Source organism: Manacus candei, unplaced genomic scaffold (genome assembly GCF_025592945.1).
Source record: "Manacus candei isolate 608988 ecotype Guabito, Panama unplaced genomic scaffold, ASM2559294v1 h1tg000046l, whole genome shotgun sequence".
Lineage (NCBI taxonomy): Eukaryota > Metazoa > Chordata > Aves > Passeriformes > Pipridae > Manacus > Manacus candei.
The window spans coordinates 4441845-4466868 of NW_026138094.1; the positions used below are offsets into that span (position 1 = coordinate 4441845).

The window sequence follows — 25024 nt, forward strand, 5'->3', positions numbered from 1 at the left end:
ACCAGAATTCATAGAGTCTTGCCTTCTTCATATCTATGGAAGAAAATAACATCTGAATTGGAAAATACTGTGTGAAGGAATATTATAGAACAGGTCTTCAATGGCATTGTCTACTTTTTTAATGGCAAAAATACTGGTTGTGCTCTCGGAAATGTAAAGGCAATTAACTTGACATTGCACTGTGATGGCTGTTGGGAATTTGCTAGCTCTAATGGCCCAGGAAGCTGGGTATCAAGGACAGGCTATTTTAAATTATGCTATTCTATCAGGAAAACCAACATTTTTCTCTCCTGTTTCTATTCTGAGCAGATAATACGAAGCTAAATCATTAAAACATGTGGTATAATGAAAAAAACACAGCAGACTTTCCCCTGAGGAAAGTGTTGGAGTGATTTCAGTGAAGCCAGTTGCTGGAGGTGGGAGGGAAGGCAGGTGGCATCCTTGGGAAGCTGGCAGGGGCCAGCCACCCACGTGGCTCTGGCTGTGCCTGTGTGGCTCCAGCTGTGCAGGGTAGAAGGAGGGGGGTGCTCCAAGGGATGTCAGCCAGTGAATGAGGGACAGACAGTGGGGACAGAGCTGCCATAAGAGCATGACAGCAGCTCAGACATGCTCAGTGTAGGCTGAGTCAGTTCCATCTAAATACTAAAAAACAATATGGTTTTGTCCTTGCCAAAACCAGTGTTTAAAAAAAAATAAATTCTGCTGTGAAGAAAATGGATTTTCCAAAGAAGAATGTTCCATTTTTATTTTTCAGCAGCCCTTCTTTATTAGTAATTGTGGTGGGACTGCATTTCTGATTTTTATTTTTTGTTGTTGTTGTTGCTGTTTTCTGGGTTTGCTGTGCACATCCAACAGAAGGTAATTCTAAACTGAATGCATCATCTGTCATCCTGGCCATGCCCACTCTCACATACAGCTTGGATGCTTCTTTGCTCTCCAAAGTGCATGACACACACTGCTCTTGGCAGGCACTGTAGAGTTTAACTGTTTATTTTGGCCTTCTCTGTAAGTCCACCCACAGGACCTCTTTGAACTAGTTCAGTTTCCATGCATGTATCATGAAAGCAATACAACAGTCCTGGGCATTTATGCTTGCTACTGGAATGGTTGTTAAAATCTTCTGTTGTGGCTCTGTATTGAAAGAAATGATCTGTAAGATTGTTAGCAGCATGTCTGTTAAGTTGTCTGAAGAAATTACGAGGAAGAAATGCTTGCTTGCTTGTTTTCTGCCACGTGAATTATCTAGCCTTTGATCAGTGTTTTCCCTCTCTTTGAACACTCCTAGTGTTCTGTGAAACAAAGAAAATTGATAAGATACTAAAATCCAAAACCAAACAGGAACAGGAATGCCCCCACAGTGTGGATCATCACAGCACTGCTCTCCTGTTGCTGACCTGTGCTGCAGAGGCCAGATGTTGCTCCTTTCTTCTACTTGCAGTAACTGGGATGATGTCAGTGAAAATGGTGCCTTTAATATGCACTTGCCTGCTTTTGCAGGCAGATTTTTCCAGGGTTGGATAAAGGGAATGAGACTTAGATATGGACAGCTTAGAAGACCTCATCTGTCTGCGATCGAGGCGCTGGGGACCCCTTTCCTACCCTCACTCCTGGTGTGTGGGAGCATCAGGTGTTTTAGAAAAAGCCTATTAAGTTCAGATAAGTTTTGGTGTGGGATGAAAAGACCTGGTTCTGTAGCTCAGATGCCTGTGTGTACCAACTCCATCCAACCATGGGCAGCTGAGTGAGGAGGTGGTGACCCAGTCATCCTCAGCTCTGTGTGGAGTCAGTGGAAGGAGAAGGGTAAATCACCCTCTGGAAATGTCATTCTTCCACCAGCTACAGAGGTAGACTCAGGTGAGATAAAAGCTAAGCTGTGATGCTCCTTTTTAAGTTCAGGAATTTAGGATACCTCTGTAGCATTCTTAGTCATTCTGTTATGCTGGAGTGCTATGCTTGGGTGCTCCTCGGGAATGTTTGATGCCTTCTGGTAGCCTGTCTGGCACAACCACAGAGCGCAGGTACCATTTTGTTATGCAGCATGTTTCAGTGGTTACCCATGCATGCTCACCAAGTTTTGTAAGGCAAAGCCATGTTTTTTATTTTTTAGGTTTTACTTAGCCCAAGCACTTTCTAATAGTGAAAAATGAATGCTCCTATCTCTTGGGACAAAATGCATAGATGCTAGATAAAAGATTATTCATGGACAGGTAGAGGAGTTCAGATTTTCTTACTTCTATAATGATTCTGAAGTGCTGTAGTTGTCAGTAGAAAGATCTGGTGGTGTTATTTTTAGTTACAGGTTACTTCAAAGCAGCTGTGTATTTTGTAGCCATTAGAGAAAGGGAAGTAGAAGTCCTGTGTGCTATTTGGAAGGATATTTCAGGTTTTTCCTCCGCTCCCACTTACAGAGAACAGATCTCAGTCAGATAAATTTGGTCAGTGGTTTTTTTTTCGTTAATGGTTCCTCTTTTAAGTTGATTATTTCAATTTGGAGTAATAAAGCAGCAGTCATCTTTGTTGCCTGCTGCCTTATTCAGTGTCCCAGATACCTGTCAACCACAAAGGAGTCTGATGCACCAGTGGAATATGAGAGGACCCTGTTGTTTCCTTCTTAGATCAAAGCAGCCAGATATAATTGCAGTTGGTACTTATGAAACTGCTGTGAGTATCTAACAGTTTCACATGGAAGCTATTGCTGCTCTATGAAAAAGCCTGAAATCAGAATTTTATCTTTCAGAAGGAAACTCACTGATCAAACCCACAAAATTTTTAGTATTAAATCATGGACCACTCACTCTACCACTAGCTTGTCTGCTTTTTTGCATTTGTCCCTTTTGGAGTTCAACAAAAATGCAGTGCTTATGAAAGCTGAGCCTAGATTTTAACCTTAAGCACAAACAGGTGCAATGACATGCTGGATTCTTACCCTCTGTGTATTTTTATGCTGTTATACCAGTTTAAGCTGCTACCAGAGTTATTCCAGGATGAGGAGAAGGTCCTCAGTCCCACATCAGCAACCCCTTCAGGGCGTGTGCCTCTGTCTCGAACAGCTGTCAAACCAGCCAAGGCCAGGCCAGGTCAAGCCAGCAAGGAGCATAAGAAAACTGTGGGACATCAGGTGAGTCTGAAGATGCAGCTCTATTAAATAATCCTTCCCTCTATCTGCTGGTGCCTCTCGGGATCCCTTGTGATTTTAAGAGAGATGCAGCTGATTATGACTTACGGGTTGGAAGAAAAATAACCCCTAATTACTAATACACCGTGGGGGCACAATTTCAGGCAACCCAGTTCTTATTGTGGTGCCAAACCCAAAACCGATGCTTTTCAAAACAAATGTAACATGTTGAAAGCTGAGAAGCGTTGAAAATCTTATGCTGAGTCTTCTTGATCACGTGCTACATTGTCTGACTCGAACCAAAAGTGTGGTTTGGTTCCCAATGGGCCAAACATAAAATATCCACATATATGTGCCATAATTAAACTAAAAGGGTGCAGATCAGGTCTTTCTTCTGAGGTTATCTCAAGCATGACTGAGCTTATTGAGGCTGTTCCCTGATATTTTTTTTCATTTTGTCTTTCAAAAAGTTTCGGAACTCTCTTCATCTGCTGATGGAAACCCTGAATGCCACAACCCCACACTACGTGCGCTGTATTAAGCCAAACGACTTCAAGTTTCCGTTCACGTAAGTTGGTTCACATGTGGCTCAAGTAGCCCATGTATGGGAGGGGGTTGCCTGGGGCCCTGGAGGGTCAAGGCTCTGCTAAACCCTCCTTGCTCAGGAGTAAAGTGCTGTGTCTCCTTTCTCTGGCTATGGATTCACGGCGGGGGTGTGTGTGTGTACATGTATTACAGCAGGAGGTGTTTGGGGATGAATAGAGGGAGAAATACTTCTAATGTTTGTTTTTTTGTTTTGTTTATGGTGATACATGATAAAAAAATTACATCATTTTCACTGCGAGCTGTTTCAAGTGTAACTGACAGTTTGCAGTCCTTGAGCTCGTTTGATGGAATTTGTTTTTGCAGACACAAGTGTCTTTTTCCTTATCTTTGTTTTCATATATGAACTTGCTTAGAGCTTTTCTCAAAAGTCTGCTTAAAACCTGGGCACACAAAGACTCCCATGGCTGTTGGGCTGGCCAGCAGGGAGCAGGGCAGGGTGAGCTGCTTCCAGTGCCAATGGGCTCAAAGAGTTCCCTGGCCAGGCTGTCCTCTGTTACCCCTGAGTTTCAGAAGTGCTACCTGGACTTGTTCACCACTCATCACAACCCCCCTCTGCTCCCCACTGTGCCACTCCTGTCCTGGGCATACACATTACCGGGAGTCCTAAGTAATCCAAAACTAGTCCCACACCCACAGGCTCTTTTTATTCCTACCTAGATTTGATGAAAAACGGGCAGTGCAGCAGCTGAGAGCTTGTGGTGTCCTGGAGACCATCCGAATCAGTGCAGCTGGCTTCCCCTCCAGGTGTGTTTGCTGCTTTTTGGATTGCTTTCAGCTGCAGTTCTTTTTAAGGTAATATTCACTGCTGGGACTGACACTGTGTCTGGTTTTGGGACAGGTGGACATACCAAGAGTTCTTCAGCCGTTACCGTGTTCTGATGAAACAGAGAGATGTACTTGGAGACCGTAAGCAGACATGCAAAAATGTCCTAGAGAAGCTGATTCAGGTACTAGACTTAGCACTGAGAGCATTTGGAATCCAAAGGAATAAAGACAGTGTGACTTACTCTCTCATAGCCACCCTATTTTAGTACTTCTACAAACTACTAAACCACTAATACTGGCACAGGAAGTGTAGGATTTCCCAGTGTATCACAGGAAAGAAACACAGTGATTTTAAGTGTGAGTGGGTTGAAGGCGAGCCTTACCTTGCTTAAGGGCAAGATGCATTAACTACACCTTCAGTAAGGTATAGTTATCTAGAGATTTCCTAATGTGGATGTGTTTCTGTCTGTGTGTGTCTTTCACACTGCTCCTCTCAGCTCCTCTGCTGAAATCAAAGTTTTTCACTCCTTTGATCCTTGTGATGTCTCCCTGCTTGGCACTGTGATTGTCCTCATACCTCAGCAGCCTCTGGCTTTGCCTCCTACCTCCAGCTGCAGCTCTACATTCCCAGTCTGTGCCATCCACACTGCTGACATTACACTTGAACTGTGTGTTTCCTGGAATTTGTTAATGAGCTATGAACAGGCTCCCGGGAGACAGTTCCAGTCAGTTCTCAGGAGAAGGGGGGTTAGGAAGAGAAAGAGACAAAGCTTACTGGAGATACAGGATATCTGTGGAAAATATAAATACTGTGCTGACAGCTTGGGGCTCAACTTTAAGTTCTGTGGCATTGGATGGACCTGAGTGAAATCTTTTGGTTTATGTATATGTGTAGTGTAAATGTATAGTGTTAATATATAGTGTTAAGTGTATCCTAAGCTTGTAGCTCTTTCGCTGCTGTTCCTTTCAACTTAGCATCAAACAACCAACAAAATTAATTTCTTTTTATGTCTTTGTATGTTCTCAGTTTTTCCCTCCAAGGAGTAATAGAGCCTGTAGAGATAAAATGTTATTCTCTTTCTGGTTTAGTTGTGAAATTCCAGATGTGTGTGAGCAGCAGTGAGAAGCTTTGTTCTGCTTTAGCCCTGATGCAATAAGCGATGTGTACATGTCTGAGGCCCCAGCTGTTTTGTTTGTGCTGTGTAATGTGGTTGAAGATGGACTGTTCAGAGGGGTCAGCTACAATTTAAACAGAAAATTGTACATGTGCATTGCCTGTATTGCTTTAATCCTCTGTGCACCTTTGTCACCTCCTGTAGCCTTCCATGTTATTATCTTCATGGCATTCTCATCTAAGCAAAAATCTCACCTTGCTCCTTTGGGCCATGCTTGTGGCCTTATTGTATTAATTTTTTGACAGGATCATACAGACAAAATACCCTTCTCCACTATTTAATTTAAGTCTCAGTTTATCCGAAATGTTACGCAGATAATTTTGCCTCTTTCCTAACTTGTATTTTCATTTAGCCCTTCGTGCCTTTTTATATGCACTAACACTTACTGCTGTGACTTACCCTCTTTTTACCTCTGAAAATAGGACAAGGATAAGTACCAGTTTGGTAAGACAAAAATATTTTTCCGGGCTGGTCAAGTAGCCTATCTGGAAAAAATAAGGGCAGATAAGTTGAGAGCTGCCTGTATCCGCATCCAAAAGACAATCCGGGGCTGGCTGATGAGGAAGAAGTACGTGCGCATGAGGAAGGCTGCCATCACCATCCAGAGACACGTCCGAGGGTACCAGGCACGGTGGTAAGCAGTGCTCATGGGAAATCCCACACCAGCCTCAATTCACATCCATTTAAGTAGGGCATTTAAATTTGTTTTCTCCTTCCTTTACTGTCTGAGAGGAAATGATTTTCCATGGAGATGAAGGAAATTGAATATAATGAGTGTGTCTGTCCTGCCTGATTTTGACCTTCCTGAGAGGACAGTAGCACCCTGGCTGTATAATGCTTAGAATAGTACATTATTATTGGGAGCAGAGAACAAGTACTAGGAGATATGTTGCAGGTGAGGTAAAGCAGGACTTTAGTCTGAGTCCTTAATGCCCAGTTTCCATGTGCCCTTCCAGCTGGGTCTGTCCTGCTGGAGAAACCATTCCTCATCCAGGGTGCAGCTCTGAATGGAGACACATTAGTCAGTGATTTCTTTGGATTGACTTCTGAAGGATGGCCATGGATGGGCCAGAGAAAAGGGTAGAGTACAGGTGATATTGTTCAAAGACAAGATGGTGATGAAGACTGTAAGAACTGACCTTTGGAAAGACACTTATGTCAAGATGCTTTGTAATTGTCTTACACAGATAGCCAAGAACAAGCAAACTTTTTTACAAGTTGAGGTTAGGAGATCTGGAAGATGACACAGTGGAAACAGCTTTAAAGGTGATGAGAAATTAGGCTGAGTTTGTCTTGTCAGTTCTACAGTACAGTTCTCAGAGCAAGTGAAAATGTTTCCCAGTAAAGCCTTGCAAGCTTTCTGTTAATTTGTCGTCCAGTTGTACGCCACATAGTAGAATAGCAAGTAAATATTCTGTATCACTGACAGTGTTAAGAAGAAACTGAAGATATAGGATGTAAAAAACCCAATAACATTCAAGCACTGGAACATAATTACAGGTATTATTTGTAATCTTTTTCTTGCTAAGCTATGCCAAGTTCCTGCGGAGAACACGAGCTGCCATCACTATCCAGAAGTTCCAGCGCATGTACGTGGTCCGCAAAAGATACCAGCGCATGCGAGCTACTACCATTGCTCTTCAGGCTCTCCTGAGAGGTTACATGGTCAGAAACAAGTACCAAATGGTAAGAAATTGTAAGCTCTTCTTCACTCTTCACTCTAGCTTTATTTCCACATACCTTCAGGACAGAGCTGCTCTGTGGTGTCCCGTTGGGAATCTGAAACGTTTGCGTGCATGCTGTTGTAATGCACAAACGAGATACCAGAGCATGGATTGAGGGACAGCACCTGGAAATTAGAAGGATCTGATATTGCCTTCAATTAGCCTGTCATTTTAGAGATATTTTCGTTGTCATCTACTATGGATGTACCTAGACTTTCCGTGCAGTCAGTGGAGAATCTAGCAGAGATTTACCGTATTTCACACTTTTTCATTTGTTATATAGAATGCTGAGGCACTTAAAATAAATACTGAAGATGGCCTTGCATTTATCTACCTCCATGAGTCCAAATCATAATTGTTTACATCATTGTACCTATGTGATGCTCTACTGTTCCTCCCAGTCCCTAACTGGTAATCTGAAAAGGCTGATGGAATATACTGAAGGAGACTGATTTTAGCAAAGAGATACCCACAAAAATAGGAGATTGAAACTTATGCATGGGTGGGGCTTTTTTTTGTTCTAATTTTTTAATGTATTGATGTTGGTTTTGTTTTGGGAAAAAATCAATATGAACATGTCCTAGTGATATTGATAATACTTTCCTGATTACGCTTGATATAAAATAATTCAATAGAGAAATTACAATTTGGTCTTCAGTGGTGACAGGGCTGGAAACAGACTTATAATTCAAAATGCAAAATGCCAACATGTATGATGGCAGTTTTGTCTACATGAATTGTTTTAACTAGGCTCAAAAGTCAGCCTATGTTTCTCTGAAAAAGTAACTGAAGGAATTCTGGTTTTTGATGAGCAGGTAGATACTGAAGGCACGCAACCAAAAACCAGTTGATGCTTATGTTCTATATCTTTCTCTTTTATATTTGAAGCTTCTGTATCTTTTTCATTTGTATTAAAGTTGCTTACACAGTCACATGTGAGTGTGTCTAAATTACAGAATTCTAACATACACTAACCACAAAGTTGGAAAACAAGTAATCCTTGGTAAGAATTTCTTAGTAGTAGACCCCTGTGTTTGACTTCTGTTCTTTTGTGTGGGTATCTACTCGCCTTTTTCTTGAAATTCTTAGCATTTTCATTATTACAAACCATATTTTATGTTGTGAGATTATATAAGATGTGTTTTTAACAGTGGTCTGACAGATGTGACAAAGTGACACATGGGTCACAGCAATAGGTGACCTAAAAGCCATGGTTAGGAAAATAGGAGATGTTTCTCTGTGCCTGGTTAGTTGTATGAGTAATACACACCCCATCTGTCTTGGAGCATGGAGTTTAATAAACCTGTTATATTTCCTCTTAATAGAGATGGCAGGTTTCTGGAGGAGTCCCCGTAAGGGGTGGTCAGACTTGCCTGTCAGGAGGATCCCCCTCGAGCGGTGAATTGTTCACCGCAGTAAAACATGACAGTCTGACAAGTGCCCCTGCGGTGTGCTGTGTATGTGTGGTCCTCCTGAGGTGGAATTTTATTAAAGCTGAGGTACAGGGATGGTCAGAGAGAGAAGCACAAGCTCTATGTGCCGTGGGAAGGTAAACATGGTTGTCCTGAAGTTTGTGACGATTGCAATGAGTGAAACCGAAAGGTTGCCCTGTGACAGGACACCTGGGCTGAGCAGTGACTCTGCCAGTAATGTGTGGTACACGTGTTGTTCCTTAGGATTGTGAAAGGTACCTGTTGTTGTTAGAAGAGAGGGCATGTGTTGAGTCACGTGGCCAGTACAAGGAATTTAAGATGGTTGAATCATCTGTTTCACACGTCCTGGGGAGAGCTTCTTCCTGAGACATTGCGATGTGCTTCTCTGCCTGAGAAGGAGTTTAGTTCCTCCATAGCTTTTGCATAAGCTTTCCTGGGAAATACCTGGTAAATTAAGTGACTTTTCTGATCCTCTCTCCCTACATTGGAGTGGCTTGTTTCCTCACTGGATTATATGAGTGCAAGAATTCACTGGCAGATGAGGACCATCCTTACACGATGGAGGTATTTTACAGGACTTGTTGCTTTCAAACTTGAGGTGAAAATGTTGTTGAAAGGCAGTTGTATTCAAGTGTTCAGGCACCTGCAGGGAACCTGAAGGAGTGTTCCAGAAAACATATAAGAAGGAGATAGGAGTGCCAACTGCATGGCAAGCAGTCAGACAGACTTTGGCTTTTGACCTTGCTGTGCTTCTCAGAGAGCTGCTTCCTTAGGTTGGTGTGCTGTTTATCTGGGTGCTGGTATTTCAAGTCTTGTTTTTAATTCAGAAATAAATGCTAAGGGAGAAATTATGTATATCTTATAACCTTGCCATTTGCCAGTGAATTTTAAATTGATCTGAAACTGTAACGCTTCTAACACATTTCAGTTCATTTGTTAAGAAGTATAAAAGAAATTAAAGTTGTTACCTAACTAATTTGTCTTATCGGCTTCATGGTAAATCAGTGTAAGACTTTGAGCTTTGTATGATCTTTAAACCATCAAATCCAAGCATTAACATGAAATCTTTAATAGTTTTGTTCTTTAAAATAAACTGTTTAATTTGCAGAAGCTTTATTAAGTGAACTCTAATGCTCTCAGAGTCCCAGAAACCTTATGGGTATGGGCAGGCTCTCCGATCACAACTGTGGTCTGCTAGAGCTCAGATGCTCCAGACCTGGGGGATGTCTGATTGAATTAGCTGGTGAAAGATCCAAAACCAACTAGAAGAATCTTCCTAGTGAAAGTCTCTGTCTAACACACTGATAAAGGTTGCTGGCATTCTTGACTGTTTCATGTTAAAAATTATTTTAAAAAAATATTACCTTTTTTTTTTTTAACACCTCAAAGCTATGGTTGAAATTTCTGCCATCAAATAAGTAGGAATTATTAAAATACAAATTTCTTATGAAAATAAACAGAAATTTTTCCATGCTGGCAAGTCTAAGATATGACAAAAAAGACAACAAAAAATCAAAACAAAATAAACACAAACAAAACAAAAACCCCGGACTTTTCAACAGCTGCTACAATTTCTTCCAGGTTCTGGTGTGTACTGGCTGCATTGAATATCGAGTGTGGTAATCTTAAACTTTGCATTGATGAACCCCATGCAGCATATGTCAGTGATTCAAAAATGTTTAAGATAAAGATGCAGTAAAAAAAAAAAAGGATTATATTTGTAATCCTGCCAACAGGTACCATGTATTTTTGTAATTAGCTGGCATCTGACATCAACACAAAGGAATGCCTGGTGCTTCAGTGTGCCTCCAGTTCTTTCTTACCATGTTTTTCCTTCTGGTTCCCTTTCATTTTGCTCCTTGTCGTTTTCCATATTATAGTCTTCTTTTCCTCTTCTTTTTTTCTTTAAATTAATTCCATTTTGTGTTACTCTTCATCAGAATTTTCTCTTTGCAGGCTGAGGTGTCTCTATGTACATCACCTTTACACCCCTCGTCATGGTGTCTGTTTAACTGCACAGGTGCAGTTTGGAGCACTAACACCCCTTGTCATGTTTTTTTCTTGACTGTAGATGCTTCGGGAGCACAAGACTGTTATTATTCAGAAGCATGTGAGGGGCTGGCTGGCTCGACTGCACTACCATCGGATCTTGAAGGCCATTGTTTACTTGCAATGCTGTTACCGGCGCATGATGGCCAAGAGGGAGCTCAAGAAACTGAAGATAGAGGCCCGCTCTGTAGAACGCTACAAGAAGCTTCACATTGGCTTGGAGAACAAGATCATGCAGCTGCAGCGAAAAATTGATGAGCAGGTAAAAGCTCCCTGGCCTCAGGGAAGATGTGTCAAAAATCTTGATTACCTTTCTCAGCAGCGCTGTGGGAACTCACAGAATGCAATGAATTTTCGTTGTAAGGGCTCAGTTCTCTCTTCTGATAAAGAATAGTGATAGAAGAGAAGGAGAGGCCGCAGCAGAACTTTTAACAGTCAAGCATCCATTTTTGTCTCTCAGCAGCACTGAGAGAAAACATCTGCTCCTTTAACGCCAGTGTTTCATTTGAAGTACGTCAGTTGCTCTGCTTAAGGGAAGGCGAGGTGATCCTGTTTGACGTGTGTGGGCTCTCCATCCGATTTTATTTTGGGATGTGCAGGCTTAGAGGCTGGACTATTCTGTCACCTCATCAAGCAATTCTGCAAAAGCAGACCAAAACCTTTTTGAAATGGGGAAGCTGCTCTTTTGCTCCCCTGTCTGGGTATATTCTGTAGGGAACAAAAAGGCTCACTTAAACCAGAACCTCTCCAACAGTTGCTCTGTCTGTGTTGTGTTTTGCAAAGAACAAAGAGTACAAATCTCTGCTGGAGAAGATGAGCAACCTGGAGATCACGTACAGTACGGAGACAGAGAAGCTGCGGAATGATGTGGAAAGGCTTCGGATGAGTGAGGAGGAGGCCAAGAACGCCACCAACCGTGTCATCAGCCTTCAGGAGGAGATTGCCAAGCTCCGCAAGGAGCTGCACCAAACTCAGTCGGAGAAGAAGACCATCGAGGAATGGGCAGACAAATACAAACACGACACCGAGCAGGCACGTATGGGGTCTCAGGTGCATGGGGACATTTACAGAGGCCTGGTGTCCACTCAGGTTTTTGCCCAGGCTTAATTGCTTCAGTTGTGTGGCTGGTATTTTTACTGTGTTTTTAAGCAATGTTATACCTGTACAATCCTAAATAGGCTTGATACCTAAATGACTACAACTATGGTAGAAGAATATGCTCAATCCATATACTGTATGTAATATATGTATCCAATCTATTCAGATTTTGATATTGAAAGTATTGGCAAATCCAAATGCTTAAGCACTCTGAATTAGAGGTAGTGCATTCATAAAAAGAAATCATTTTACCTACCTAGAGAGAGTAATCACATAGGTATCAGAAATCCCATACTCAGTATTCAAAGGTACTGCCATATCCTACCTAATTTAAACAGCCAGCTTATTCAACACATGTATGTGTGCACAGTCTAGTTCAACAGGTTTCAGCTAACCTCTTATCTTTCTTTTAACCACAAACATATCAAACAGGTTGTTTCCTGGCAAGAGTACTTGCTGATAATGGTGCAAGGGTTGAATGTTGGAAGAACCAATCCATCATTATGTGATGCTGCAGTGATATATTTCAAGATCAGATAAACATAAGGAAAAATATTAATTGATTAAGCAAAGTGAATGCATAGTAACCAAAATCAGAGACAAATTAGTAATTGGCAAACCTGGGTACTGGTAAAGTGGCACAGCTTTAGGGCAGAGGCAAGATGGTAGATTGTGATGTTAGCCAATGCAATAGAATATACAGAACTACCAAATGTGTAACTATTTTGTGAGTATTTCTGTTTTAATGAACCAGTTAAATCCTTGGGAGTTTACTGAAAAATATATGGCACTTTGGAGTGGTTCAAGGCAATTTTGGCATCTGATCAGAAATGGAGTGCAGAACATACAGGGAAATCTGCAGTGCAACATATTTAAGAAATGTAATTTGGGCCATGAAGATATAACTTAGTTCACCAGTTTCATTCTCTGAAGAAAAGTTTAAGTATTTGAACTGTTAAAGATGTCATTGCTATTAGAGCTGTTGATGAAAGGTGAACTGCATTCTGAGTCAAATATTTTACTATCTCCCTCCAGCTGGTATCGGAGCTGAAAGAGCAGAACACATTACTGAAAACAGAAAAGGAGGAGCTGAACCGCCGCATCCATGACCAGGCGAGGGAAATAACAGGTTGGCTCTGCTCTCTTCATTCAGACTTTCTGCTTCAGGTTACCATGTTAAGCAACACTATACTGCATAGATTGGTCTAATTTGCCTTAGTTTGCTTCCCTTTTTGGTCTAGTGGTTTCATTTTTGTGTTTTAAGAACTCGCATCAGAATTATTTACCACTTGAATTTCCATGAAATCCTAGGAGTTTGGGGTCCTTTTTTGAGGGGTGATGCTCCAAAGCAATTCAGTTTTAAAAAAGGAGGCTCTGATATTTAATACAGTTGATCTACTACAACTTTTCTGGATGCTGTGCCTGTAGAAGCATCCAGGAAAGCATAAACTCTAGATGTGAAGACTGTGGTGGAGGGAGCTATGATGAGAGGGGTCAGTGCACGTGAGGTGTAAAGCACCTCACATTTTGCTTTTACACAGCACAGCAGTGGGCTAACACCCCTTCTTCCTGCCTCCTGGAATTACTAGAAGGTATCATCAGAATGACTAACTTGACTGAGTGAGCCCTTCTGTGGTTACCACAGAATAATGCCTTGGCCCTTCGTATTTTTGGCTAAATGTTTGCCTACAGAAGCACAAACACCATCTCCAAACATCAGGCTGTTCCACTGGTGCAGACTTGCCTGTACCTCCAGGATGGATGCACTGCATGGTGGGTAGAGCTGGAATTCTCACTTTGGATTCCTGTTCTCTGTGACAGAGTCGATGGAGAGGAAGCTTGTGGAGGAGACAAAACAGCTGGAGCTGGATCTGAATGACGAGCGGTTACGGTACCAGAACCTGCTGAATGAGTTCAGCCGTTTGGAGGAGCGGTATGATGATCTCAAGGATGAAATGAACTTGATGGTGGTGAGTGGCTCAACATCTGAGAAACCAAAAGCTGTTCACAACCGTGTTTAGGCAGAGTCTAGTGGGATAGGTTAGTAACTGAATCTGCTGTCAGCTGTGCGGTGGTTACCTGTACCTGCAAAGAGAGTTTGTCCTTTTAAATGCTGATTACTTAGATTAGTTCAGCCAAAACAAATACATTTACAATTTGTTGTTGACTTAAAAAAAAAAATAATTTTAATTGTCACATCTCTGACAACACTAAATTTCTGCTGTGACTTTGCTAGTGGTATTGCTCGTGCTGTTGCCCTTATTTTGATTTAAAGTTATTCACATGTCCTGGAGTTGTTTGTACCACCTTCATCCAGTGTTAAATTTTAAGTAGTTCTAGGAATTTATGTGTCAGGAAGAAAAAATATTCCTCAATAGAATGTCTAGGAAGTTACAGAATTGCTGCCTGTGGGTCCTGTAAATGGAGCTTTTCTTTCCCAGGAAGTGCTGCATTGTTGCTTGATTCTGCTTTCTGCAGCAGTTCTTGATGGTGTAGTATCTGACCTATCTCCATAGATTTGATTGTGAACTGCATCTCAGAGGTTTTAGGTGGCATGAGAGACCAGAATCAAAAATCTTTTCTTATAAATTTTAATAGCTCTGAAATAACACCAAACATTACAAGCTAAATTAGAGGTTGTGAAGAGACAGTTACAGGGAAAACCATACAGTGTTATTGATTTGTTTCATTTGCACTTCAGAGCATCCCCAAGCCTGGGCACAAAAGAACAGATTCAACTCACAGTAGCAATGAATCTGAATATACTTTCAGCTCTGAGATCACAGAAGCAGAAGACTTACCAGTGAGGATGGAGGTAATGTTAAAAATCCCCACAACTTCTTATTGTTCCATGGTTGAACTCATTCCTATCTTTTTTTTTTCTTAAGTGTTTCTTAAAACCATATCCTTATATTGAGATATCTAATGCTTTAATCCAACTTTTTCCATTTCCTTTTAGAAAACACTCATTCCCTAGTTAGTTGTGATCCTGTGTAAAAAGGCTTTGTCAAAGTATGCTTTGAATTCTTCTTTACGTTACAGTACACATAGATTAGATACTTGGCCATCCAGTTGATTTGCATGTGAAACATTGGCTTGTCAGTGTTGGTAAGCACAATCACTTCTTCAGCACAAAGTGGGAATTTAGAAAACCAGTGGGACTTTCCTGAGGAGTCTGCATACTGTATATTCAAGGATTAAAACTGGCAAGCCATATTTTTATTAGCTACATGGAATGAGTTTCCTGTTAGGGATGAGAAACTCACGTTGGATCAGTTTTCCTCTAGTTCATAGAGATTAATAAAACTCCCAGAATGTACTATTCTTTTGCATATGCAGTGATACAAATCCCAGGATACTGGAAAATGTGCAGAAAGATTACTCTCTTGATTCAGCTAATGAATAACATTCATGAATAATTTGTGATGCAACTCCAAGCCATTGCTTAGTCTTTCCAAGATAACTCCCCCTTTTGGCCCTTCCCAGAGCAGGGGGACTGCTAACACAGAGCCCTCAGGGTGGTGGTCTGGCTGTCCTTGGCACTTGGCAGACTCAAAGCTTTTTCTGTGCATTCTGGAGATCTTCTTAAGTGTGAGCAAGAGCACAGCACACTCTGTTTGCCCTCTGCCTGGGATAGGGATCTCCAAGAGCTGCTTTTGACAGCCTCTGTCATTGCCGCTTTTGGAAGCCTCCGCAGAGAATTATTTTCTCCTCTGGATGCAAATCCCTGACGCACTGATGTTGGCACAGATCCTGTGCGGAGTCTTTCATAACGTGCCTTCCCACTTATATTTTTCACTTTGTGTAATTGTTCCAGAATGATGCTCCCTACCTTCATGGATAGCCAGGAAAAGGACAGTGCGACTACACGTGGTTGCATTTCACGTATGAGCCAAACGTCATCTTTGCCTTTGGCTGATAGACTTACTGAATTGCTGTTCTAGAGCCAGTTTGGGGTTTTAGAATATGAATGAAAAGGATGAACTCAAGAGTGTGAATGAATGCAGCACTGGGTTTGTTTAACCCCTTAACATTTCAAACTCCAGTTTGACTCTAGACCAACAATACAGATTAATTATACAAAACCACATTAAAAAATGCACCTCAATGCAAACCAGTAAAGCCAGAAAACTCAAAGTGTGTTTTCTTTTTCTGAGCTGTTGGTGTGGTTTATGACTCTTCCCCTCAACAGTAAAAGGAGATGAAGTGGAAATGGCTGTGCTTGCTTGTCTGCTACAGTCATTAATATTAATTTCCTAGTTCCTTTTTTAGGCTTTAAAATTTTATTGTACAGTTCATAGTAAATACTTTGATCTTCTCAGTACATAAAGTACAAAACGGCTGATGGACAATTTCTAATGCACCTTCAGAGTGCAAATGCTGGTCCTTGCCCAGAAAAATGGGAAGAAGCTAGTGGATTAGGCTCAGAACAGGCTGTATAATTACCATAATAAAAGGAAAAGGGCATAAAGTATATTTTCTGGTACCTATTTTTTGTGTCACATCCCACTAAATTAACCTGTAAATCACCAGAGAGATTTCTCTGTAGCTGAAGAAGTTACTACAGAAATAATTTGAAACTAAAAACAAACAAACAAAAAAGTTGTTTCCAGGTGAGTCTAACCACAGACTTTCTTTTTCTTCTTTCCCCCCTCCAAAAAAATAAGACTATAAGGTATGCTTAGTTATAGACCTCCTGTCTGCTAGGTAGTCTCTAGTGCTTTCTTTTGCTAGGCTTTAGGCTTAGAAACATTTTATATTACTAGAACTTTTTTAAAATAGCGTTTGATAGCAGATAAAATATTTTAGATAGTCAAGTCTCAGAATAAAGCAATATTTCTGTGTTCCTCTCTTTCCCTAGTCTGTTTCCCACCTTTACTCACTGTTGTGCTTCCTTGTCATGTGGAAGGGGAAAACTTCTTGACTTCCCTCTGTTCTTTCTAAAGCAGGAACCAAGTGAGAAAAAGGCACCGCTGGATATGTCTCTGTTCCTCAAACTGCAGAAACGGGTTACAGAACTGGAGCAAGAAAAGCAATCCCTGCAGGATGAACTGGACAGAAAGGAAGAACAGGCTCTTCGTGCTAAAGCTAAGGTGGACTCCTTCTCGCTGATCAAATGCTGACACCAGTGTCCCTTCATGTGAAACAGTAGCTGTGTGAATGCTGGCTGGCTTTTACTAAATCTTCATCGTCTGCCAGTGCCTGCTTTATTTAATGACAAGTTTTATACTGGTGCTTAGTTCTAGGGACTGGTTGTTTAGTTTTCCAAGGTCCTTGAGATCCTCTGATTGAAGTCAATAGCAGCAAAAAGTGCTTGGGACTTTACTTAAAAAAAAAAAAAGACTGTTTTTGTTAAGGAAAAGCAGTATGGAAATCTACTTAAATGTTGAGGAGAATGAGTGAGTAATTGTGCATTTTAAGCAGAATAAGAAGTGTTTCAACCAGGATGCAGAGCCAAAGCAGTGGTCTTAGACATGTTTAGCAAATTATAATTTAAATTCTCCTCTGATTTAGTCTCCATGAGCTCTTATAAAATTATGAAACCAGTTCTGCCAATTGGTTCTCACTACTTTTGTAGTAGTGAATTTCTTTAGCATGCTGGGATTCATCCTGCTCTCTTTCATTACCAGTGACAGTAGTGTGATTTGTATGTGATTTTATTTATATTAACCAATTATGTGTCATAAACTCATAATTAAATGAAAAGAGACAAAGGCAATATTCAAACTACAGCACTCAGCAGTACCAGAATGAGTGTTTTCCAGTTTTATAGGAAAATCATTTCAGCTCCCTTTCCTTTTCCTGCCTCCACTAAATCAAAGAATAGAAAGGATTGAATTTTTAGTTTTCACACTTGTTTTCTTTCATAGGAAGAAGAAAGGCCTCCGATGAGAGGTGCTGAGCTGGAGTATGAGTCGCTCAAGGTAACTCTAAAACAGAGTTTTCTATTATTTTCTAGTGAAACTCTTGCCACTAATTGTATGTGCTGACATAGGTAATTACTTCAGCCCTTCTGTTTCTGAATATTAACTGGAGAAACTAGAACAAATATTCCCCAGCAGTCATTTCATTGCAGGACTGCTCCTTTTGAGGTGTAGGATGTGTAGCTGGGGCTACAAAACAAAAAGATCCCCTAAACTAGGGGGAGTTCTCTGTTGAAACACTTAGTACAAATTGCAAGTTAATTTGAGCAAAAATATAGCAATAAATGTAGCCCTCTTTTTCAAAAATATTATTTAAATTAATGCATATCTTAGACCACTAAAACTGCAAATATTTTCTGATATCCCTGAGTAATCCAGAATCTTCTTAGTTTGATGACTACTATTTGTTGTGAACTTTATTTCTTTTTCTTAAGGGGAGAATAAGAGGGAAAAGGGATTGGTAATTTTTTTCCCATCAAATCTGATTCATGTGTATGTGTTCTGGTTTTGCACTTCAGACAGGAGGTTAACCCAGTTAGTGAAATCCTCCCAGGCACTATTGACCGTAGTCAAGAGGCAGGGATACAGGAGGGATTGATTGATTTGTTGCAGTTAGTCATCATTTTTTACCATTTTTATCCATAGTTTTGTACCTGTGAGTTACAGTTATGTTGCAACGCTGCTGGGTGACAGAATTGTCCCTATTTCTTGCAGCGTCAAGAACTTGAGTCTGAGAATAAAAAGCTGAAGAATGAGTTGAATGAGCTGCAGAAGGCCCTCACAGAGACACGAGCTCCAGAGGTAACTGCCCCTGGTGCCCCTGCATACAGAGTCCTCCTGGACCAGCTGACCTCAGTCAGTGAAGAGCTCGAAGTACGCAAGGAAGAAGTTCTCATCCTGAGGTCTCAGCTTGTTAGCCAGAAAGAGGCTATTCAACCCAAGGTAAATCACAGTCAGCTTTACTGCGTGGTGAAGTTACATTGCATCACTGACTGTGTTACTTAATTTAATACCATGCCTGAAAGGACAGAAGAAAATGGTGTGGGTTTGAAAGCCTTTTTAAGTTAATCTGTTGATCCACTATTAGTGCTCAAATTGTGACAGTCTGAACTGGGAGACTGGATTAGTAAACCAATTTGGGGTTTCTCTACCAGCATTCATGTAAAGGTGTACAAGCTGTCAGGTACCAAAGTCTGGCCAGGATCCCCCAAGACTTCTTTAGCAATGCAGAAATAATTCTCATTTGGAGCAGTATCATTTCTCTACTATCTGTGTGGTTTGACTGGAAAATTTAAAGGAGTTCTTAGGAGCAATTTCTTCTAAATCTGTTTGGAATCAGAGATGCATGCAAATCAATAACATTTCATAAAGATGACCTATGAAGGTATGTAAATTCTGTATTATTGCTTGATAGGTGCTATGTGCTTTTATTGAGAAGAGTAGATTATGCCCACTGAAATGCTATCTTCTAAAAAGCTCCAATTCTGATGAGATAGTTAGGGAAGTAATAGCTTTGAAAATAAGAATCATTCAACCTGAAAATGTATCACGTAACTCAAAGAACTCGTAATTTCCATTGAACTGAGCTATCTAGTGTTTCATAACCACTGCAAGGAATGAACAGATATGTCATCTTTCCTTTGCTACTGCAAAGTTATGTCTATATTTGTCCTAAATAAATTGGAAGTTCTGTGATGCATGAAGGTGCATATATCTTGTTTTGAATGGCTAATTATAAAGAAAAAACTCATTTTTCTGCAATATTTAGAACATTGTAAAGAAATACTTAAATAGTAAATCCTTGAATAACATATTCTTTCTCAGCAATGATGGGATAGAAGTGTTGGTTTTACAGCAGTTATGGGTATGAGGGAAACATGAAGGTGACCTGTGAGATGGCTTACAGCCAGTTTGCAGATAGCTTCTGCTTGTTAGGTTGAACAGCTGCAGAACAGACATATTTTATTTTTAATGATTTGTTTTTCTTCTTTCTTGCCTACCAATTTGATTGCCAGGAGGATAAGGTACACATATTCTTTTACAATTATAAACCAGAACTCTTAAATGCTAAAAAAATCCCTCAACGATACTTGAGCTGTGATTTCCCTGCCTCTTAAGTAACCTACATGTATTTCAAGTTCTTGCACTTTACTTTGCTGTTACTGAAAAACTTTTCTCATAATTCTGTGTCCCCCACGTCCCTATCTTCAGGGTCCATGCAAGGAAAACAAGTTACTTCAAAACAAGCAGGTTTAATAATTTTGAACTGTTGTTTTATGGGAACCTGAACATGAAAGGATTGATTTAGGAATTGGTCTAGTCAACTCCATCAATGCTTCTTGCTGAATATGTCTGGGGAGTAAGAACAGCACTGTGATCCAGGAATCAGACCTCTGTTAACTTGCAAAATCCATAAATTTCACAACAAGAAAAAAGTCTATGGTACAAAGAAGTACCTTTCTTTGGAGTGTTTGTTATCCTCGACATGCAACAAACATTATGGACTCACATTGTGATCTGCAGATATTGGAGAGGAATTGCTGCATGTTTGATTAGAAAATGTAGTTGAATACATAGTATTTAGGAGTATGACAAACTGAACTGCTCTAAATGCAAGATGTTCAGATTGTTAAAGCTTGATAGATTGGCTGATGAGATATAGCAGTTTTACTGTGTGGTAAATTAATAGTAGAAGAACCACAAAGATCTTGTAATCATGTTGGGAATAACTGTTTGAGGAGCTTACATATTTTATTAGTTTTGATATTAGATAGCAGAAATCATACTAGAAATGGAGATCTAGGCTCCAAAATTTATGTCCACAAAGTTGTTATTTTAAATACTTTGCAAATTGTGCTCAGGAAAATAACATCTGCTTGTTTTGAAAGTCAAAAAGGAAGGTCAGAATTCCATCTCTTATGTTCATTAGAGTCCTGTAGTTCCACTGTAAGTATTCCACAGCGATGACTCAGATCAGACTGGCCGAGGTGACTGTAAACACCTATTAAGTATTTCAGGTTTTACTGAAGAAAAGCAGAAGTGCCATTGTAAATATTTAAACTGAAACAAAATGGTACTACCATGCTCTCTATCTTAGGAAGTCTCAAACCCTCGTAAATTATTTCCAGCTTTGACAGAGTACTTAAAATATACGAAGTGAGAAATAGACCTTATTTATGAGATTTGAAAGACTCCATGCAAGGCTATGTTTAAGAAATATTAATAGAATTAAGCTGGCAAAATCGTTCTTCAGTTTCAGTATTAGCAGCTGTTTCTGGTAATTTGACATAAAATGAAAATTCATCATTTCTTCAAATTTATTTTGTTCCTTTTACATGCTGAACAAATGAAAAAGGATTAATGCATGTACCCACTTATTAGACAGACTGATATTTGACTCTGTTGCATGCATTTATTTTGAAAGATACACCAAATAGACATAGAAATTATGGACCAACCTCCTGCTCAGGTACCCACACTGATTTTAATGTGGCTACTCAAGGATTAGCGTTCCACGATGGTAAAGTGAAGAAAACATGGATTCAAAGAGCAGTTTTGTTGTTTAAACTTACTGTGGAAATCATCATTCTTTTTCCAGAATACAATGACAGATGCTACACTCCTCTTGGAGGATGTACAAAAGATGAAAGACAAAGGAGAAATCGCACAGGCATATATTGGACTGAAGGAAACAAACAGGTACAAGTTCTCTTTCTTTAATCTGTGATCAGTTGGGGTCTGCTGTGACACTGCGTGTATCGTGTTCAGTAAGTTCCATCCATGTATGTCTAGATACTCAGAGAACACTCACAGTTGGGGTTATAATTTGATTTGATTAGTAAAATTGTTGTATGCAATATTTGAAAGGGTTTGGAAATAATGGGGAAGTGCAAAATCAAGCTTTCTGGATTTCCGTCTTCTTAGCCTTTAATTGCTGCATTGCCCAAACTGGGTGCCATTCCCCGGGGTGGTTTGTTACCCTCTGTACCACAGTGGTCACAAGAGTCTGTCACAATACATTTATTGTAACAGCACTAAATACTGTAACCAGTTGGGCTGTCACTGAGAACTGAATTTCATCATTAAGAAGAAAAACACATAAACAGAAAAAGTAATTTGCTAAGTTGTTTTAGAGAGTTTTTTGTTTCTCTTTTGTAGTAATTTAGTGTGTAATATCTTTAAATGTCACCTCATCACCATCACGTATATCTCTTGTATTTTTTTAAACACGTTTCTTGAAAGGCAATCTCCCCAGGACTATCATATGCTGAATGAGGACGGAGAACTTTGGCTGGCTTATGAAGGGTTAAAACAAGCCAACAGGTTACCAGACTTCTCAGAATGTTTTTTTTTCTTTATTTGCATCTTCTTTTCTAGCTAACTGTGCCCCTTGCTATGGGTTTGCTTTAGCTACAGTACTTCTATTGCTTTAATGGTTAGAAAAAAATGCAACACAAACTATACAAATTAAAAGAGTTTCCTCAAACCTAGTCCCTAAACCTTTTTACTTGTCAGGTTTTAGCATTTAAAAATTAAAGATGGTGGAACAACCAATGCATAATTCATAAGAATACTTGCACAAAAATAGACTGTAAAATACCAGAAGCTCCACAACTGAAAATATTTGTAACCATGTATTATTTGTCTGCCTTTACACCAGGTTTCAAAATTGATGTTCCTTACAGATTTTCAGCCTAAAGAAGTACCGTCATTTTAGTAATTATAAAACTATTGTTTAAGCAGCTTCAGTGTACTGTTAACTTTCAAGCAGAAATGGATCTTAGTCTCCTTGTTGTGACTCAAGTTCAGTAAATTAAACATTCTTCTCCCATGTCTCTCTGGATGTGTGCCACATCCAAAACATAAGTCACAAAATAACCAAGAAACAGAAGTAATCTTTAGTCCCTCGAGGTGCTGCCCAGGCCTCAGTGCAGTCACTGAGATCCACACACTGGAATGGGTGAGAGTCACCTTGTCAGGAAACGCAGCTCTGGCTCCCTGTGCACATCTGTGCCCCACATCCATACCCTTGTCCCAGACTTCCAAAATGGTTCCTTGTCCTGCACTGACAGCTAATTCATTAGTTCAGCGCTGCCGATGTTCTTCACTGTGTTTGGTAGCAGTAACTACAGAAGGTGGTATTTTGCAATGAGTGCTACTAACTAGTCTTTCCTTTTCTTGTGCTAACAAATTCTACACCTAACATTGTTGTGTAAGCCTGTGAAGACCTAACTTGCAGCAAGTGTTCTGCAGAGCAGGATGGGAATTTGTTTGCTCTGCGCCTCTTGCTTCTTGCCCTAGCACTGTAGGGACAAGAAGCTTTATATTAAATGGCAGAGCCGTGCAGGTAAATGACTGTTTGCCCTTTCGTGCCTGATCAGTCTGGTTACTAATGAATGTTCTTGCCTTATGCATATTTAAACCCTGAAAGATTGTCTAATTGAACACTGGTAGTCACTAGTATTGTCATTTCCTGTGTGTGTATGTATGAAATGATGATTCAGAGCACTTGGACAGTGCCTTGGAAGCAGGAGTAGATCCCCCCCAGCACTGCTCAGGAGGAGGCTGGTACACATTATCCCTGTTTCACATGAGAATATTTTGAGATGTGATGTGCCCAAGGGGAAAGAGCAAGTCAGTGGTGAGGATACACAGAGCTCCCAGATTCCAGTCCCGAGTTCGGTTCTGTTGCTGACCTTTTGTGCACTAAGGATAACCCTTTGCAAAATGTTGGCTTTAATGTAAAAATAAAGATCGTTTATGTGCATTTGCAATTAAATGGTTTCTGACTGAAAAAGTTAACTCTAAAAATGTTGTCCTTTGTTAATTATGCAGGGTGCTAGCTTAAGCGAACACAGTGTCATCTTCATCTTAGATTATTTGATTTGTTTAGAGGTAAAACCTCTTTAGAGCCCCTTTAAAAACAGTGACAATCTGTGAAGAGTTAGCTTTACATTTATTGCCACAGTGGCACCATACTCAGTGTGTGTTCAATCAAGGGAAATGCAAAGCAGTGCCACAATTAGCTTCTCTCCCTCTCCACTTTTTGATCATGCAAACTTAATTTAATTAGAAGGCATACTGAAGGGTTTAAAGAGTACTCTGCCTTTTTCATTTTCCTTTGCAAGCCATGGCTAATTGTTCCTGAGCAGCAGCTAAAGCTTTACACTCCCTCTGAGAACTGGGGATGCAACTTTCTAAGTGTGTTCACACAAACTGTTGCTCAACCTCCTTAGGCTGCTGGAGTCTCAGCTTCAGTCGCAGAAGAAGAGCCACGAGAATGAACTGGAATCGCTGCGAGGTGAGATCCAAAGTCTGAAGGAGGAAAACAATCGCCAGCAGCAGCTCCTGGCCCAGAACCTGCAGCTGCCTCCAGAGGCCCGGATTGAAGCCAGTCTGCAGCATGAGATCACCCGGCTGACTAATGAGAACTTGGTAAGACAAATGCTGCTGCAGGAGCAGGCCAGGGGACTTACTGACTTGCCACACCTGTAGGTTCTTATCACTTTTCAGATGGCAACTTCCTGTAAAAAAATTGCACGAGGGTTAGTGGGGTTTTTGTGTGTAAGCTAATGGGAGAGAGAGACTTGTGATTGCTCAGGACATAATAATGTTTCAGGGAATTTGTTTGAAGTTTGGAGCATGGAGAAAGCTTGTGGATCCCAGCTTTCAACCAATGAGTTTAATCATGGCTAAATGGTTGGTATCCAGCAAAGTCATAAAAGCTATTAGTGCCAAGGAGTAATGTTTTGTCTGAAATATGTTAGTTTTTTATTCTGTTGGAAAATGCTGATGTAATTCTTTGACTAAGATCACTTTACTTCCCATTTCTCTCTTCCCTGCCTGAAGCAACACAGATAATCCACTGTGTTATGAGCTCCAACTATTCAGTATATTTTGAAAAAAGAAATAACTAGAGAAAAAGAAACTTGGTTAGAAGTCACTTAGCTAATATTGGTATTCCTTGTTTACTGTCCAACATTTTTGTACGAAGGAAGAAAGGATTGGGTGAAACTCCTTGCCTTTCCCCATGTTCATCGTGCTTGGGCTACTTAATTTCTGGGGAAATTTTCCAAAGAGGCCTGTGTTAGAATATGATTGGCTTGATATTGGTAAAGGGAAACATGATATTCAC

General features: G+C 40.3%; 1 protein-coding gene across 8 annotated transcripts in view; it reads left to right on the plus strand.

Moving 5' to 3' along the window:
* Window positions 1-25024, plus strand: part of MYO5A (myosin VA) — a 97487-nt gene that overhangs the window by 57826 nt on the left and 14637 nt on the right. For 2 of the 8 annotated variants that reach the window (XM_051796988.1, XM_051796990.1), the window contains exons 15-31: window positions 2957-3118; window positions 3586-3683; window positions 4379-4465; window positions 4560-4668; window positions 6084-6295; window positions 7191-7347; window positions 10890-11129; window positions 11651-11899; window positions 13001-13094; window positions 13787-13935; window positions 14667-14780; window positions 16912-17058; window positions 17836-17889; window positions 18604-18831; window positions 21488-21588; window positions 22132-22212; window positions 24126-24324. In XM_051796988.1, coding sequence (XP_051652948.1) covers window positions 2957-3118; window positions 3586-3683; window positions 4379-4465; window positions 4560-4668; window positions 6084-6295; window positions 7191-7347; window positions 10890-11129; window positions 11651-11899; window positions 13001-13094; window positions 13787-13935; window positions 14667-14780; window positions 16912-17058; window positions 17836-17889; window positions 18604-18831; window positions 21488-21588; window positions 22132-22212; window positions 24126-24324 — 2481 coding nt within the window. The remainder of the gene's footprint in view (window positions 1-2956; window positions 3119-3585; window positions 3684-4378; window positions 4466-4559; window positions 4669-6083; window positions 6296-7190; window positions 7348-10889; window positions 11130-11650; window positions 11900-13000; window positions 13095-13786; window positions 13936-14666; window positions 14781-16911; window positions 17059-17835; window positions 17890-18603; window positions 18832-21487; window positions 21589-22131; window positions 22213-24125; window positions 24325-25024) is intronic. The other 6 variants (XM_051796989.1, XM_051796991.1, XM_051796992.1 and 3 more) reach the window with 3 other exon arrangements.